The following is a 20,077-nucleotide window of genomic DNA, read 5'->3' on the forward strand; positions in this document are numbered from 1 at the left end:
ATAATAAATGCAGATAATTTGTTATTTGTTGATGAAAAATAAATTTAAAACAAGAATTAGAGCCTGGCCCCATCTTTGACCAAAAAAAAAAATATTTCAACCAAAAATCCTTAATTTTTGGCTCATGTGTGCTCCTATCACTTGTCAGGACAGGCACTGATGATAAAGCAGATAGGACTGAAGTTTATGCAACATAAGCAAAAAATAATCTAGTCTAAAATGGAATCCCTTTATTTGTCATGAGAAAACAATTTAGGCTTCATTAGAGAAAATACATGATGCCAATGAATGCCTCCAAATTTGTTAGTTATATGATGGCACAAAGACTATCTCTGTTAGAAATGATACACCAAAATTTTCCAAGTTAAATAATTAAAAAAATGTTTAGCACATGTGTGTAGACATATTCACTAAGCATATTAGGTTATTTTGTTTAATGAAAACCAATACAATAGAGTTTTCTAGGACTGCTGATGTCCCAAATTATCACCAGAAGGTTTGAGTACAAAGCTGAGAGTGTGACTTCCATGGAGAGAAGAAGGATGGCAAAAGAGTTGAGTACATGGGCAGGGATTCACAAGTGCTCTCACTTTGTGTTCTAGGAACAGGATCTTCTTTCACAGTTTATCTTATTGGCAGGCTCATTCTTAATGCCAGTGGCCCTGCCGTTTCGGTTTTTCTCCAGAATGGGCTCCTGGGAAAAAGATTTATGGTCAACTAGTGCAACAATTTTAAAGGTCTGCATGTGGTGAAAAGATTCAATAGATTAAAAGGAAGCCCTTGATGAAACAGAGAGGAGAGCAATGTGTTTTATGAATGCCTACTAGGTGCCAGACACGGTGTTCTACCAACATGCTGAATTTAATCCTGACAACTCTGCATTAAATGGATGCTCATATTCCCATTCTAACATAAGGAACTAGGCCCTGACAACTTAAATTACTCATCGGCAGTCATGCCCTTGACAAGCTGACAGAGCTCAGTGGTTTCCAAATGCCACTCTAAGATCTGGTACTTGCCCAACAGAATGCTCATTGGTCCTTGTCAAAGTCAGAGTGTACATGGACCATGCAGTGAGATTAAAAAAAAAAAAACTGTAAGTATTCCTTTGGAAAATTCTTTTATTCTGAGATTATGCTCTTTCACTGAAGTGAAAATGTCTTTAAAAAATAAAATTAATATATATTGATGGGTAATTCCTTGTTAATGTTCTTTACCTGGCAAAATAAGGAGTTAGTAACCCTAGGTCAGTGTCCCAGAAATTTTACTGGGTCATAAAATCCCAAGGCATGGAAATGTTCAGTGTAGCTGGATTTGAGCCCAGGCCTTCAAATACTGTTTTGTTTTTACCATGCTGCTTTCTGTATGCTCAAATGGATTTAGACTACTCTGAAAGCACATAGAAGTAAATGTTTTAGACTCTAGAACAGCACTGTCCAATAGAATATTTCAGCAACATTCTATTTCTGCAACAGAATATTCTGCAAGACTCTTTCTCGGTGCTGTCTAATATGCTATCCACTAGCTAAACACACACACACACACACACACACACACACACACACACACACACACACCAATCCACAAAAACAAAACTGATCTTGATGGTTATAACAAATTCAATTTGAAGTTCGGTAAGTACCAAAGAAAAAATGAATTTTGAAACATGGAAATATGAGATCTGCATGTAGCTTTGTTCTCCCTTGGGAGTGAAACAATGAGTTAAAAAATTCTGGACTTGGGATCATTCACGACATTTATTGGGAGACAACGTCATTTACTGAACTGGTGAAATGATTTCTTGTCACATCACAACCTTCCACATTTGTTGAGGGGTGAGCAGTTATTCTTTATCTTTCTGCTCTTAAGTTCCCTGCGTCTAAAGAGAGGGTTGCAGGAATTGACACATTATATATGTTTAGATACAACTTTCCAGTATTCAATGTCAGCGAATTTTTCTTGACCCAAGGTTAGGAAAAACCATAAAGTCTTAAGGCAATTAACCGTAGGTGGACACAAAGCCTGGGAGATGCTGCAGTAGGCAGACGGAATAATTGGGGATGTTTCCTCTGTGAACCTGGTGTGAATCATACCACAAATTACCAGGAATCTGAGAGCAAAGCCCAGTGGTTGATATTCCTTACTTGGTTTTCTAAAGAAAAACCATGGGTCTGCTTGATGCTTTCTTTCTGTTTATTTATAGAAGCACATCTTTAGATGATTCATATTGCAAGGGCTTAGACAGAATGATTTAGTAATACTCTCTGGAATATCTTATCTCAAGAAACACATCACATAAATGTTCCAGCAGTGTGACTGTTTTTCCTTATATGGCTCAGAAAACAGTAAAGGAGACATTGAGAACAATTCATTAAGAAGCTAAGACTGACAAGCAAAAGTAAATATTTAAAATGATTGATGTGTAAGTGAAAACAAGTATTTATATAGGAATCTCAGTGTTGGCTGGAAACATCTCCTTTTGTATCAAGAATTTTTAAAAATTAAATAAAGACAAGAATGCATGCTCCAAACAATTTTTTTGTCTTACTTTCATGGATCTATGGTGTCTTCAAATGATACTCTGGCATGGAGTAGGTGCTACTGTTATTTTCCAAATGAGTAAAACAGTGACACTCATTCAAAAATGCACATCAATTAGTACACACCTTTATTTAGAATGTGGTGGAAAACACGTATTGGTTATCTCCAATAGAAGTCAACTTTCTTCTTCTTCCCAGCCTGCCACCATATGCCCCACCGCCAAGACTTAAAGTTCAGGCTGTGCATAGTGGCTCTTGCCTGTAATTTCAGCACTTTGGAAGGCCAAAGCAGGAGTATTGCTTGAGCTCAGGAATTTGAGACCAACCTGGGCAACATAGCAAGACCTCATTTCTGCTAAAAATTAAAAAAAATTAGCCAGGTGTGGTGGCATACCCCTGTGTTTGGGCTACTAGGGAGACTGAGGTGGGAGAATCACTTGAGCCCAAGAGCTCAAGGCTGCAGTGAGCTGTGATTACACTGCTGCACTCCAGCCTGGGCAATAATAGAATGAGACTCTGTCTCAAAAAAAAAAAAAAAAAAAAGATTTCAAGTTCAAAATATTTCTATTTTACAATACATTGGAGCATGGTTTTGATTTTAGTCTTCTTTAATATACAGAGGGAAGAGGGTTGAGATAAAGTGAGAGTACACTAGTATACCTCTAGGTACAATATCCACAATTGGGTTAACCAGTATCTCTCCTGTAATGGCCATTTGCCTCTCGGAATTTCAAGAGGCAGGAAGAATCAGTAATTTTCAACTATGGGTCCTTCATCTAGGGGCCATGTTGCATTGAGAGCACTATCCAGGTTACTGGACTAGTTTTTTTCTTTCAAAATGGTCTTCAAACTTTCCTTATTTTAGTTTATTTCACACATAATGTGCTCTTAGAGATTGCATTCTTTTGGCATGCACTGAAAAATAGGCTAATCTTCCTTGACTGAGGCCAATTCCGAGTTTACTTTCTTCTGGCAGGAATTCAGTGTCTCATAGGATTGTGGAATAATTGCTCTTGTTATTAAACTACCCCTTCTCCCTGCATTTTTTTTTTAAAGAAAGTAGATATTGTCCTTTGAAATGTATTAAATCTGATGTATAAGCATAATTATACAATCATTATTTATAAGTTTAAATAATTCACCTTCACACTCTTTCTCTTATATACAGGAGTGAGAAAAACTCACATGATTTTTAGAGTTGTTTTTTTTTTTTCACATCTAAAAGATTTAAAAGTGAGTTCAGTCTGTAATCCCAGCACTTTGGGAGGCCAAGGTGGGAGGACCACTTGAGGTCAGGAGTTTGAGCCCAGCTTGGTCAACATGGTGAAACCCCATCTCTACTAAAAGTAAAAAAAAAAAAAAATTAGCCAGGTACGGTGGCAGGCATCTGTAATCCCAGCTACTCGGGTGGCTGAGGCAGGAGAATCGTCTGAACCTGGGAGGCGGAGGATGCAGTGAGCTGAGATTGTGCCACTGCACGCCAACCTGAGCAACAGAGTGAGACTCTATCTCAAAACAAACAAACAAAAAAAGTGAGTGCAAATACTGAGGAACATAGTGGGTATAAAGGAAATCTAGAAAATACAATGGTATGCTAAATATTAGCACAAAGTCCTAGAGTTTGAATTGCAACAGGCTTGTCATAGAAACAATGAATTACGTATATGTTTAGTCAGTTTTCACTTCTTTTTCCCTCTGCTTTAACAACTTTTTATGATTAACATTTATCCCTCCATCTCTCCTAAGACTTCAGTATATATCTATTACTTTGGCAGTAATAACCAAGATATATTACTACATATAACTCAATTAATTCATTATTTTAAATGTTAGAGCACTGGCAATGATACTTAGAGGTGCTGACACCATCTCACTGTAGTAGTGCATTAAAATCAACGCTTTATTTTTACCCTGTGGCATTAAAAACATTACCATTTAAAATGTCTAAACATCAGGATTTCATTTTTATGATTTTTTGAAAGTATGAGATTAGGAATATAAAATGCCTATTCAGCTAATATTTTAAATCCCCCAGTTCAAGGATTGAAGAAACATGTTTAGCTAATTTATAAGACTTATTTTACAATTCATGAAACTCATATTTTTTTTAAATCAGAAATAAAACGACCTAAGTGATTGAATAAATGGCACCAAATAAAGCAGAATTTTTAAACAAAAAGATAGCAAAAAGGTATTCTAGTAGCAGATGACCTTAGCATATTTTGCCAATAAACTTCTTGAGATTTAATAGCTAGTATTAATGCCTGCATCAACACTCCGAATAATACTAGTAACAGTGGCCAGCACACAGCAATGGAAGAAAAAGCCTGGTCTATCTAGATCATTACCAAAATAATATCACATTTTATAAAAAAAGATTTTGGCTACCTGGGATCCTAACAGAATTAAGAAAAAGATAAATTCTCTACTCTAGAGCACGTCAGATACTTCACAGCTTTGAAACTGTTATTTTTTTAACTCCTAACAAAATTCTCTCACATAGTCTCACATAGAGATCTGATTTATCTCTAATCATTTTTTTTTTCTTTCTTGAGGCAGGGTCTCACTCTGTCATCCAGGCTGGAGTGCAGTGGCTCAGTCGTGGCTCACTACAACCTCAACATCCTGGGTTCAAGTGATCCTCCTGCTTCAGCCTCCCAAGTAGCTGAGACTACAGGCGCCCACCACCATGCCCAGCAAATTTTTGTATTTTTTGTAGAGACAGGGTTTCACCATGTTGCCCAAGTTGGTCTCAAACTCCTCAGCTCAAGCCATCTGCCTGCCTTGGCCTCCCAAAGTGCCAGGATTGCAGATGTGAGCCACCACGCCTAGCCTGATTTAGCTCTAATTCTTCAGATATGAATAAACAACTAATCCAAATATTTTCAAACTTTCTCAGTACATGGTGCCCTTAATATCTCAATTTTTTAATAACAGAAACACATTGGCCAAAATAAATGACTAATAGTTCCAATTATTAAATAGTTAAGTCCAAATAATTTAATAAGGTTTTGTTCTAACAATTTGGCACCCACTGAGCACTATGTCAATTTCTCATTTTGGAATGAGATTGGACATTGCCTCCCTTATTTTTTTTTGCACATTGATTTCTGCTCAGCATTTGATTTTTATCCAGCAATTGCTAAAAACCCAATTTTGCAAAGATATGGTGTCACAGAAAGGAATATCATCGTCTTAATTGGAAACTGGGAACTATTTCAAGCTATTAGTTTTCCAGGTGGTTGACAGATGTTTTTGTGTTTTTCTTGAAAATTTAAAATAACATTTGCACCCATGTATATTCCCTCTGTTGCCTCAGGACACGTTTTGAGAACTCTGGCCCTAGTTCCATCACTCCTACACCACAGGGTGAGGGGTGAGGATACCTCCCCAGTTGGGAAAAACCCAGAACTGAGGAAGAGATGATTTGGCCATGGTAGCTTTCTTTGTGTGGTTAATGGAAGAAGGCTTTCAAGATAACAAATTGATATGCTTTTGAAATGGTCATTAGTGTAATATTATCTTGCAATCTAGCTAAGAGATGGCTACAAACTTTTCATGTAGATCCAGTGAGAATTAGAACCTTTGTAATGCAACATGTCTTTTTATTTATATTCTTCCTAGTAAGACCAGGGAAGATTAACAATCTGGAATAAAAGATACAAATTGACATAAAGGGAATTCTTCTTCCTTTTTCAAACTCAGGACTGGAAGCAATACTACTCTTATACTTAGCAGGCAAAAGAAGTAGAGAAGAGTGGCTATGACTGAAAACACACATTAGAGGCCCAAGAAGTCGTGAGGGACTTGTTAATTGCTAAAGAAAGGACAGTAGTTTGAGATGGAAGGTAGGGAGAGTATTATCCACTAGCTGAGAAAATGCCCCAGTGGGGTACCCCAAAGGCCTGATCAATGAGGTCTGAGATATCTGTATAGTGCCTGGGAATAACTTAGCTGGATTCCCAAGTATGCCCCAGCTTTTTATGGTATATCGAATGTACTCACTTCCTCGTCACTGGCCCTCTGAATGCATTCACCCCACCCCATATTCTGTGTGTAGAAGCAATGTATATGAATGTGAGTGAAGAGCCGATTGGATCATCTTTGCATTCTATGTGTTGGTGTTAATTTAACAGAGGATGGGGAAAAGAGGGTTAGTTATCCAGGTGAATTGAGTAATTCTTAAAACTTAAGTAGTTTGACAGGTAACTTATACTCAATAAATTCATAGTTTTGTGACTTAATTCTACTTATCTTGTCACTGCTAATTCTCCTCTTAATCTTTGCAATGTATCATATCTTTGTGTGTTTCCAAATACAGATACTATATAACTGGATGATGTGAAAAAACAGAAGTGATTGTTATTCAGATGCTGAAATATTAAGATGACAAAAATATTGTCTATTTATGCTGTAATTTTCTTGTTACTTCATGACATCACTTGGGCAACCTTTTGTTTTCTAGTTGTTTCTACTGTTATAAAAATTTTTTACTATTAATGGTAATTAAAGTTTATTTTCATGTATTTATTTATTAGACTCATGCTAATACTTAACATTTTTCTTTTTCTTAAGAATTAAGTTGCTACTGTATCATCTATATTTAACAAATTGTGTGATGGTCTCTGAGCAGAAGTGGTCAGGAACTTCTCTTCTGCCTTACATGAGCTAATTTTTTAGATTCTGAATTTAGCCTAGTGCTATATACTTGTAAACATTCTCTAAGAGTTGGCTGCATATTTACTTTGTACCTCCTTGAGCTTTTATTTTATTCTTAATCAAATTTTCATACTGCTATGTATTTCATTGGTTTAATGAATTTGGTCAACAATTACTTCTGTTTCTCAGCAGTTTTTGCTGTAGTAGTATAAAGTACTTTGTTTACAATGGCATTATCAAATTATGTGCTCCTAGAAATAATCAAAATTCTTGCTTTTTTTTCAAAAGATTAAGCTCATTGGACTTTGGCTTTCTAATCTGTAAAATGGCATAACAATGTCCCTATCAAAAGGACTGTGAGTATATCAAATAAGATAGCTGGTGTGAAAATACTTGGGAAAGTTGATGATATACACACACCATGTATGTTATGATTATTATTACTACCATCTTTATCTGTTTTGTTCTTCAGCTATTTCATTGGTTTCTATTTATAGAGGATAAGATGACGATATCCTATCTACTGGGAAGGGATTATTTTCCTTCTTCTCACTTTCCCAATGTAGTAAATAGTTATATTTAAACTTAAAGCGTATTTAAAGGTTTTCCAAAACAGTTCAATTAAATAGATAACCACAAACCTTCATTTTAAATACCCTTCATTAGGTACCTACCCTCATTAGGTACTGTTTGTGTTTGAAATTTCTAAGAAAATTTCTCAATAGGAAAGCTTAACTAGAACAATTAATAAGAAATCATCAAGTAATTAAATATATCATAACATCATTCTCTATAAAGCACAGTTGAATTATAGACATCAGACAGTCTTCATAGCATTATTGTGAACTAGGTAAGGTAAGAAAATTAAAGTTTACACATGGCCATATGAGAATTCAAATTAAGAGAAGGCATAGTCCTTTATGGTGGAAGATATGTGTAGTGTCAGATTAAATGTTGAAATAGTTATTATTTATTCTATTTACTTTTCTTTCCACAGAAACTTAATCTCCTTGGTAGAAAGAATGCTTTCTAGGAGTTGGTGTCAAAGGAATATCTTACTGCTCCAACGTAAATATCCAAGGAGAGTGGAAAAGCTAACATGTCAACACATTACTTTTCAGCAACATATAGTGTTGACTCATGGTCTGATTAAACTCGTCATTCCTACCTGAGTCTGATCAGATAAGGAACTCTTGAGGCACACAGCAAAATGAGGTATCCTTGCAAGTTTGATTTTGAAATAAAAGCATTTATGAAAAGGTTTTCATAAAAGCATTTATGAAAAGGTTTTCATAAAAGCATTTATGAAAAGGTTTTCATAAAATATATGTATATATTTAATATTTACTAACTGGAGTAGAATGTATGAAAGAAATAATCTATCCCAAACTCAGTTTACTACAATTTAAAAAGGTAGAACACATAACTACATAAATGGACTCCACTAACTCACTGTGAGTTTTCCTCTTTCTTTTGTCAATACCAAGGCTGACTCACCTTTGATGAAGTTGCATTAGATGACTTTCAATTCGGTCATTCGCCTATTTAAATTGTTTATTGTTATCTATGGGGCTGGTCAGTATTCTACTCACCTCTACCCTGTTCCCTTTTTTGATCTGCATAGTGGCTTTAAGCCTTTCCCTTTCTTCTCAAGCTGCCCCATCGCTCTCTCCTCTGGCTATTGATGGCTATACCTTCTACTTTTACATTCATTCATTTGGAGATGGAGGAGTAAAATGTTTAGAGAACTCATGGCTAATATCTCTTAACATTTTACTCCTCCATCTCTAAATTTACATTTCCCTTTTTTTACTCTTCTTCTCCTTCTTCTTCTCTTCTCTCTTATTCTTCTTCTCCTTCTCCTCCTTCTCCTTTTTTATTTTTTTTCCAGGCACAGTCTTGTCTTCCTCTGTCACCCAGGCTGGACTGCAGTGGCATGATCGTAGCTCACTAAAACCCCGAACTCCCGGGCTCAACCAATCCTCCTACCTCAGTCAGTCTCCAGAGTAGCTGGGACCAAAGGCGTGTGCCACCATGCCCAGCTATTTTTTTGGATTTTTAGTAAGGACAAGGTCTCACTATGTTGCCAAGGCAGGTCTTCGTTGTCCTTCCTAAAGAATACAGTTCTGGTATTTACTACTTTTCCAAGGATAGCCTCCTTACTTTGGCTCATGATCACGTTTTTTTCAGCAAGTACAGCTCCATCTTTAAACCCTTTTTCCCCTTGAATTTTTAGTCTCTTTCTATCTCCTGGAGCCTTCCCTCAGCTCAAGTATCCTGAATTCAAAAAAATTCCGCTTGAACCTAATTCTCTGTCAGGCAGCCTTAGTTCTTTCTTCCTACTCCACTCGTCAGCCTTTTATTTTATTTTATTTATTTATTTTTTTTTAAAAAAACTTTTATTTTAGGTTTAGGGGTACATGTGAAGGTTTGTTACATAGGTAAACTTGTGTCACAGGATGTGTTGTCCAGATTATTTCATCATTCAAGTATTTTTATTATTATTATTATACTTTAGGTTTTATGGTACATGTGCGCAATGTGCAGGTAAGTTACATATGTATACATGTGCCATGCTGGTGTACTGCACCCACTAACTCGTCAGCTAGCATTAGGTATATCTCCCAATGCTATCCCTCCCCCCTCCCCCCTCCCCACAACAGTCTCCGAAGTGTGATGTTCCCCTTCCTGTGTCCATGTGTTCTCATTGTTCAATTCCCACCTATGAGTGAGAATATGCGGTGTTTGGTTTTTTGTTCTTGCGATAGTTTACTGAGAATGATGATTTCCGATTTCATCCATGTCCCTACAAAGGACATGAACTCATCATTTTTTATGGCTGCATAGTATTCCATGGTGTATATGTGCCACATTTTCTTAATCCAGTCTATCATTGTTGGACATTTGGGTTGGTTCCAAGTCTTTGCTATTGTGAATAATGCCGCAATAAACATACATGTGCATGTGTCTTTATAGCAGCATGATTTATAGTCCTTTGGGTATATACCCAGTAATGGGATGGCTGGGTCGAATGGAATTTCTAGTTCTAGATCCCTGCGGAATCGCCACACTGACTTCCACAAGGGTTGAACTAGTTTACAGTCCCACCAACAGTGTAAAAGTGTTCCTTTCTCCACATCCTCTCCAGCACCTGTTGTTTCCTGACTTTTTAATGATTGCCATTCTAACTGGTGTGAGATGGTATCTCATTGTGGTTTTGATTTGCATTTCTCTGATGGCCAGTGATGGTGAGCATTTTTTCATGTGTTTTTTGGCTGCATAAATGTCTTCTTTTGAGAAGTGTCTGTTCATGTCCTTCGCCCACTTTTTGATGGGGTTGTATGGTACTGGTACCAAAACAGAGATATAGATCAATGGAACAGAACAGAGCCGTCAGAAATAATGCCACATATCTACAACTATCTGATCTTTGACAAACCTGAGAAAAACAAGAAATGGGGAAAGGATTCCCTATTTAATAAATGGTGCTGGGAAAACTGGCTAGCCATATGGAGAAAGCTGAAACTGGATCCCTTCCTTACACCTTATACAAAAATCAATTCAAGATGGATTAAAGACTTAAATGTTAGACCTAAAACCATAAAAACCCTAGAAGAAAACCTAGGCATTACCATTCAGGACATAGGCATGGGCAAGGACTTCATGTCTAAAACACCAAAAGCAATGGCAACAAAAGCCAAAATTGACAAATGGGATCTAATTAAACTCAAGAGCTTCTGCACAGCAAAAGAAACTCCATCCAAGTGAACAGGCAACCTACAAAATGGGAGAAAATTTTCGCAACCTACTCATCTGACAAAGGGCTAATATCCAGAATCTACAATGAACTCATCAGCCTTTTAAAGAGGTGCCTGCATTTGCTCACATTTCCACTTTCAATTCACTCCTTAACCCAGGGGCTCCTAATGCTATTACCTGAATACGACGCTCCACTCAACTGTCATTCAAAAACCTAGTAATTATAGAAGGTAACTCTTCTATTTCTCCTGGTCCTCTGGAATGTTATTTCTGTTTGCTGTCCCGGTACTTTAACTGTTGTCTTGTTTCCCCTAGCCTTATCATGCACAAGCCAATTCATCACCTGTTATCTGTCATGTTTTCTACTCTCTGCCCTTTGTTCCTCATGTCCACATCACCATGTACATACTCATTCATGGCCAAAAATCAGCATTCTCTTTGATTCTCCTTCTCCACTGGCTGTCCCCCAACATACATACATACATCACACATACATACACACACACACACACACACACACACACACACAAAACCATTCTATAAGCCTCTTGCATCTAAACCAACTCTTTGCTCCACTGCCATCACTCCCTTGACTTAGGTCTTCATCGTATTTAGCCTGCCTTACTTCTGTGAATTTCTACATGAAATACTCCCCTGTAGTCACTTCGCTATGCAATCATTCAACAACAGAGTAATCAAGATGCAATAAAAACAAGAATATGATCATGCCAAAACTCAGCTAAAAACCTCTGTGGCTCTCAGATCCCATAGACTGTATTTGAAATTTTCTTCTCTCTTGCCAGGTTTCGCTATTCACATCGAGCAGATTGTCAGTCCTTAGTTCAGCCATAATTTTCCATGCCTCGCATTTAGTAAATGTTGTTCCCTTAGCCCGGTATTTTCTGCATCTTTCCCTTGGGTGGAAAACTCTCCATCTCCTCTCTATGTTCCTGCAGTCCATTGTAAATGCCTCAAGGATTGTGCTCACCATATTTTATTACAATGGTTTAAAATGCCAGACCTCACTGCTCCACAGATTGAGAGCTTTAAATACACCATATTTGCTCAAGAAGCATTCTCATTATGTGTGAATGAATAAATAAGTGTCATGAATTTCAAATCTAAGAAAGTGGGATAAAAATAATGTAAAAATAGGGCCACTAGGAATAGAAAGCTGTTTAGAGATGAAGAAGGGTAGACGTCAATAATACAACTGCTAAAATAGCAACCACAGTTTGTAAAAATGAGTGAAATATAATTTCATTTCTAGAACCCCATGTAGACCTATTGCAATACACTGATGCTCTGTTAGAATGGCAAGAATAACACTAGACACTCAGGGGTCCCATACAGACTAATTCTTATAAGATAAATTGCAGCCTGTTACGAGTTTTTGAGATGGGTGTCATGAAAAGATGGTGAATGTTATTGGACAAATGTATAGACCAAGAGAGAAAGATGAAGATCAGTTCTATACAGAGGCAGATGTGCCACGAAAGATAGTATAGGTATTGAGTGAGAATAAAGACCTATCTAGAAACACATGCACACTACCACAAGAATGAAATGCACTGAGGAAATGAGCTACTGATGGTACAGGATCTGCAAACCTGCTTGTCAGTTTTCATTGTTTTTCAAGCTGTATATGTCTTAAATGATATTCAAGTCTGTCTAATGCTTTCTGTGCTCGCCTCTAATGATCCTTAAAAATTGGTTTAATTTTGGCAAAGTCCCCCAAAGATTTCTTAAATGATCTGGCAAACCAGTGGTAACATCTGTACATACGTCAATTGAAATATATTCAAAATGCTATACAGTCTATTATCACAGGACTTTTCAAACAGAGTTGAAAGCTTTTCAAAATATTAGAAAATATCCACATAGTTAGGTAGCTAAAACTCAGGCTCTACATAAATATAAGCTAATGATTTAAGTGTTAGTTTCCATTAAAAATTTAATTCTCAGTTTTCCTATAAAGTATTTTCTGGGAAAATAAATAATGCGTGTGTGTGTGTGTGTGTGTGTTAATCAAGAGTGACAGTGCACTCAAGTTAAATCTACCATTCATTTCTAGCTTGTATAATTTTATTCATATTCTTCTATATTGGAGAAGAGTGATACAGTTGAACAAAAGTGATCAGTTTTATTACGTCATCAGCTCTAGATATAAATTTACTTGGTTTTCTCTCTCTTTGCCTGCCCTTGTACTTACATATCACTGGCAATGGAGGAGTTCCGGGACATAGACTTTGGAGAGAGGTCATAATCGCTGTCGGATCGATACAGGAAGGACTCCCGGCGTTGACTGTGGACAAAATTTGCTTGGAGAATTAGCCCAGATCCTGGGCTGGTCATGGGATCCAAGGGACTCCGTCCCGCAGATGTGCCATTGTCCACATCAAAACTGTAAAGGAAGGAGAAGGAATTATGTTGCTGTGAACATTCACATGTTCATATTTTCACAAAGCATTTAGCGTCAGCTGAGGAATTGACAGTGGAATTAGCAGGAATCAAAATTACAGCTAATTTCTGCCATAAAAATATGACAATATTGAAATACATAAAAGAAAAACACATCGACTTCACATTTTTGTTTTCCTGGATACTGTTGTTAACTGACCAGATACAAGACACACGTTTTTCCAAACCTTACTTCAGTTAAAAGGGAAACACTCTGCAAAACATAATCGTCTAAGTATAAAATTCCTTTCAGAAAATAACAAATACACAGTAATTCATTAAATATTTGAATTTGATTCAACAATAACCCATTTTGTGCCTAATGCTGTTCTCCCAAACCTGGGCTTCTCCCTCCACACTCCTACCCTATAACATCCATCCAAGCATTAATTTCTATTGTACCCACTTCCTTCCATCCCTACTACCAATATTTTAAATTCAGGTCTCCATCAAATTTCTCCTATATTATTATAACAACCTTTATATTAGTGTCTTGAATCCATTTTCCAGTGTCATTCTTCAGTTTAAAACCTCTCAGTAACTTGCCACTACTCTCAGGATGAAGTCAAAATTTCTTTGCTAGACTGCCAGTCTAACCATCTGCTCTCAATTGCAATTAGTTGCCCTCCCAGCCTCAACTTGCAGCCCTCATCTATTGGGTACTTCATGCTCAACTCTTATTGAGGCACCATCTCCTTGTCACAGGCCATCACCGCCTCACCTCCTGCTCCCCTAAATAATCAAATCCCCTTTCCCCTGCCTAATTGTCACTCATCCTTGAGACAGCCTGCACCTGAAAGGCTACCCTGGTACATCAGAGCTTTATGAAAGGCCCTTTCTCTATGCTCCCAAGACACTTTCCCACTCCCTAATGACAGAATTTACAATGAATTGAAAATGTTTTTCACCTGGTCTCCATTCCTAGATTGTGAGCTCTCTACGAATGGAGACTCAGCATATTCTTGGCACTTTGAAAACTGTGCCCAAGTGTCTTGAGTAAATGATTAAATGAATAAAAGGCATTGTGCTCAGCAATACATATTTCAGAGCTGGGAAAAAAACTACACACACAGTTCTTAACGTCATAGTCCTTATAATCTAGACAAACTTTCCACAAAGAACCTTTCTAGTGAAACATCAACCAGTATTAAAATAAAGTCAGCTTTCATGTGTTCTTAGGAGAGGAGGGTGATAGCTTATGATAGCCCAGCAGGTGTGTGGTTTTAAAGAAAAAATTGTTGAGTGAATAAATAAAACATGTGAATTCAAGTTTTGTTGTCATTAATGTTTTCCCCATTAGAATCTTTATTCAAACTATTAACCAGCTAATTTTAAAACATTCCTTTATTTTCTTTATTGGAGTCATTAATAAATAGAGTTATGACTCTAAGATTGGAAGATGTTTCATGGATCACTTTTGAATCTGTGATCAAATAACAGTGGCTCCGAAATAATCCATCAAATAAACAGAAGAGGAAAAACTCATTATCTTGAACAGTTGCAAATATGTTTTTCCAACTAAAATTTTCTTAGAATTGTGTCTCTTTATAGATATATTTATTTGGTTCAGGAAGGACAATGAGAGATTGTCAAGTTGAACAGACTCACTTTACAGACGAGGATACCAGGTCCTAGAAAAGTTAATTGATCAGTCACTGAGCTAACTGCATTGAATCATCGATTGTTCCTAAAGTCCTTCCAGCTCTACTGCATGATTATATAAAACACAAATATATGTGGCACCCAAACAAGGGACATCTGTTTCACCAGAATAGGATAGGCACATATGTATGTGAAACCTTGTCAATTCCCAGGAAGGCTGGAAGGGGAGGATGGTCTCTAATTATTCAATAGATATACATTAGGGATCTTCGGCAAACTCTCCTTGGATATGCTTAAATAGGCATTTATTAAGCACCTAATATGAGTGCACTAAGATACAAAAATAAAAGATGAATGACTAACTCAGGCTGGGATATCTGAGAAGTTTTCATGAAGAGTAGTATTTAAGAAGGTTTTTGAAGGTATTTAGTATACAACTGGAAGACATTAAAAACTTCTAAATAGTGGGGGTTTGGCAAAGTAGATTTCTCTTCTAAGAAGATAGTCATGGCAGCTTTTCAGCATGAAGAGGACCTAGTAATGTGAATGCCTATAGAAATGTTTATGTTTATTTCCCTTTAATATCAAGATATTCTTATTGCTACACTTTAAAAAAGAAAATACCCTCTCCTTCCTGTGCATGAACAGAAATGTAAGAGATACAGAAGTGTGAGTTTTGTTTAGTTTTTTTCAGTTCAACTGAGTAAACACCAAATTTGTAAAAATCAGTATTTTCTTTAATTATAATTTTTCCAATTAAATCAAGCAAGTCTTAACACTCCACTAAAAGTTTTGAAACAAATATTGCTAAATACCTTAAGTCATTTAGATAGTTATGGCATTTTTAAATCTTACAACTTTTAAGCCATAATATTAGCACTAAAACCAAAACATTTATTAATAGGTCAGAAAGTGCTTTATATGAGATATTCTAGGGGCTTTAATATTTTTCTTTGTATACTGTAATATAAAAACTTGTCCACTAGATGGAGATCATTTTCTTAAACAAGGAAACTATTTTCTACTGAAGGGTTAAATAACCTTAAAGGCCTAAATTATTTCTTAGGGACTCATGAAAATAACCCTTTAAATGACATCCAAAAAACAAAGTTCACAATGTATACTAAGTAATTATCAATATTGATGAAATTACATTAATCTAACATCAGTATTAGCTTTACAAACATTGAGAATGAAGATCTAAAAATAGTGACTGATATTTTATTGGACTTTTTCTTAACGAAAAAAATACTTGAGAAGACAACTGAATTTCTGTAACAAATCACTGAGTACTTATTGTGTTGGAGTAAAGTAACATGAGCATCATTAATAGTCTGGGGTTTCACTCTAAATTTTGGCACCACAAGTATTCTCAGAATACGGTTCGTTTTGGGAAGTGAACCTAGGGTCTGAGTTCATTTGCATAATTTATTTCCATTATATTAAATGCTCTTATAATCAAAATGAATTATCAAGAAAAAGTAATACTACTGAGAATCTCTAGTCTGAAGTATCAGCCAATGTCAGTATTAGTGAATGACTTTATAGAAAAAGAGACTTTGTATTTTGAAATATTCATTGAATAAACTTTTACATTACATCCTATGTCCTTAGACCAGCACTTGAATAAGTACAGATATACTGCACACTGTCCTTTTCTAGAAAGCACTAAAGTCTAGTCAAGGTAATAGAACATCAAGCAACCAGAGAAAATAAAAGCAGCAAAACAGGTGGCATCTGTATTAAATAGTATATAAATACTAAAACACGAAATTGTATTATATAGGCAATCAGACTGTGTGATGTAGACAATGAATGTAAAGAGGATTTAAGAAGTTGCAAGATGTACACCTTTGAAGGAGAGTTAAAAAATGTCCAGTCAGAGTAGAGCTGGGGTTGGGGGTGGAGACCATCCAGCAAAAGTGAAGCCACAAAAACAAACCCAAGAAGGAATGAATAAGGCATGTATATAAAACAGGACATTTAGTGTCTGGCTCAATTTGAGGCTTGGTATTAAAGAATAGTGGGGACCTATAAAAATGGCAATTTTGTACAGTTCAACCTAATAGGTAGGGCTGGATGTGTTTATGGAAAGCTGGGCCAAAGAGTGTCAGCAGAAGCTTGTTATAAAGACTTACGTGGAAACACACAAATCAACTTTTAACATTGAAATCTCAGGGGAGTAAGATAAGGAAGACTAGTATTTGTTAAAATAAACATATTGCTTTTGCAACAAATAAAAGGTACAAAACAGAGTAGAGGTTGAGCACAGTAGCTCATGCCTGTAATCCCAACACTTTAGAGGCACATATGGGAGGATCGCTTGAGACCAACTGTTCAAGGTTACAGTGACTGATCGTGTCACTGCACTCCAATCTAGGCGACAAAGCATGACTCTGTCTCAAAAAAAAAAAAAAAAAAGAAAAAAGAAAGACAAAAAATAGAGTTAAAAAAGGAGAAAAATAAATGTTTTAACTATAAGAGGACCCCCAAAAAGGCTTGTTCATTAAATACTTCAAATATTAGAACTAGGGGGTTTGCCTTGAGTGAAGGAGGTTAGTTGTGGATTTTAAAAGGCAGTACATTTTTACTCGGTAGGTAGTAAGTTAACTGAGAATTAGACACTTACTTAACTTTCTGAAAGTTAGCCTAATTAGTCAGTTTGGGCTGAAATTATAGATGGCTTCAAATAAGCTACTTATTTTTGAAACATAATTTTATCAATAGTCCACATTGTGGTATTATGAATAAAACAAGAAGGTGATGAAGGATAAGGCAGCCCTAACCTTAGATGCTGGTATCAAAATGATCAGTTGTGAATTTTCCAAAGGCGTTCTTTAGAAAACACTTGGATGTGGTGAATTCCTCTTTTGACTCATAGCCAATGAGATGGAGCCCAAGCAAAAAACTAGCAGAAGTTTGAAAAAGTAACTAAAGGATTGGGGAGAGTAAAAATAACCAAGTTTAATGATGATGGTGGCAATAATAATAATGTTAATAATAATAAAACTTCTGGAGCACTTTCCATGTTCCAGGCACTGTGCTTTGCATATATTATCTCATTTAATCCTCACAATAACCCTTTGAAGTAGGCACTGTATTTTCCATTTGACCATGGGGACTCTGAGGCATAGACAAGTGACTCTGTGATAAGCAGTATGCTCAAGCTCATAAGTGGGTTTTAAACTCAAGCTGTCTGATTCTAAGGCTGGGGAGAATGGACTCTGTTTACACCTCTATTACGAAGTTTCATTAAAAAAAATACAAGAATACCTTTTAGCTTCCTCACCTGCATGGAACTTCTGAAAGTAACATTCTGATTAACTTACAGGTGACGCATGCAAAGGCTAATTCTGAGACTCAATTTTCATATGGGGCTGGGTGTGGTGGCTCATGCCTATAATCCCAGCACTTTAGGAAGCCAAGGCTGGTGAATTGCTTGAGCCCAGGAGTTCAGGGCCAGCCTGGGCAACATGGTGAAACACCATCTTTACAAAAAATTTTAAAATTACCTGGGTGTGGTAGTGCTTACCTGTAGTCCCAGCTACCCCAGAGGTGGAGGCAGGAGGATCACCTGAACTAAGGAGGTCGAGGCTGCAGTGAGCCATGATTACATCACTGCATTCCAGCTTGGGTGACAGCGTGAGACTCTGTCTCAAAAAAAAAGTTTTCATATGACCCAACATTTTGGAATTTGCCAAATCCCCAGATTTTTCCATTCTGAACATAACAGTAGGGTGTAAAAAAGTCTTTGCTGTAACCCATTTGGTGGGTTTCTTTATAGCATTTGAGATTTCATTTGGAATTAAGGAAGGGTCAGTGGGTCTGCAAAAGGGCTTAGCAAATGGAACTAAGTGAGGTGCTTTCTTGTTCCACATGTTTGCTTCCCTTAATGCAATTTAAGAATGCACACAATTCTTAAAAGAGATAACTTTTGCCAGAAGGCAGTTTTGGAGGAGGAATGATATAGCTATATTTGGTCTCCTATGAGGGGGCAGTAAGAGTAATGACCAGCTGGCCTGCTGCATTTAGAAGTGTTAAAGAATGTGTGTGGCTAGCACTACTCATGACAATTTACTCCACAGACCCATCCTTTTCTATGGAACCAGCCCCCTACAAGAAACAAAGAGAAATTGGACAAACTGACCAATGAACTAATACTCCCAGTTCTCCACTGTGTTCCATTTCACTGGAATTACTGGATGGTAATACAGTTCCAATCTACCTTTCATCCACGTTCTCAACTGCTTGCATACTTTGTGTCTACTGGCCTGGTAATTGTTTGTCTGCTGAAGGTCATTTCTCACCTTTTTGGCCTTTTGCTAGACACTGCTTCCCTAGTTCAACTCTTTTCAATTTATTTTTGACCATGATATGGGCCCTCTCCTGAGCCAGAGTCCTGCTACTGTGCCGAGTAAATAGCTTTCCTCATTTATCCTAGCCATCAGGACCTTATACTTAGCACTGACCCCCAGTATGAAGCCCAAAGTGGGTGGAGCAATGAGGGCCTCAGTGGAGCAGCTGCTAAGGAACCCCTATCAATAGCAGCCTCCATTACCGAAGCATCTGTGAAGGCCACTCACAGGGAAGATCTTGCTGAATGTCGCTGGGAATCCTGGGAGCCATCACTGAAGCCAGGACCATCTAAGAGCTGCCTTTTTCACTACATAGTAAGAACAGTGGCACTTAGAAAATATTGACCTACCAAAAATGTTCCTGTTAAGATGTTTATTTAAGAATTAGAAAACACGGGTTAAATTTGAAATTTTGGTTCAGCCACTTCCTATTTGCGTGCTCTAGGGCAAGTTACTGTACCTTTCTAGGCTTTCACTGCTGATAAAGATAATTACAGTACCTAGCTCTAGGGCCATTATAAGGATTAGAAGAGAAAATGTTTGGAAAGAATTCACCACACTGCCTGGCAGCTAGCACACTCCCATTATTTAGCAGCTATTGTTTTTCATTTTTATTACTCTTTTTCTTCCAGGGGGATCTTCATCTAGGTCATTCTCTTTATTTGAACACACGGCTTTGGGAAGAACCTAAAGGGAGAGATG

At 36.9% G+C, this 20,077-nt stretch overlaps 1 protein-coding gene across 7 annotated transcripts in view; it reads right to left on the bottom strand.

Moving 5' to 3' along the window:
* Positions 1-20,077, bottom strand: part of PDE4D (phosphodiesterase 4D) — a 1,555,180-nt gene that overhangs the window by 232,080 nt on the left and 1,303,023 nt on the right. For all 7 annotated transcript variants that reach the window (XR_010126387.1, XM_063664836.1, XM_063664835.1 and 4 more), the window contains one exon: positions 13,171-13,362. Coding sequence is in view for 6 of the 7 variants with exons in the window: in XM_063664836.1 (XP_063520906.1) it covers positions 13,171-13,362 (192 nt within the window). In the remaining variant the exon portion in view is untranslated. The remainder of the gene's footprint in view (positions 1-13,170; positions 13,363-20,077) is intronic.

Source organism: Pongo pygmaeus, chromosome 4 (assembly GCF_028885625.2).
Source record: "Pongo pygmaeus isolate AG05252 chromosome 4, NHGRI_mPonPyg2-v2.0_pri, whole genome shotgun sequence".
NCBI classification, from domain to species: Eukaryota; Metazoa; Chordata; class Mammalia; order Primates; family Hominidae; genus Pongo; species Pongo pygmaeus.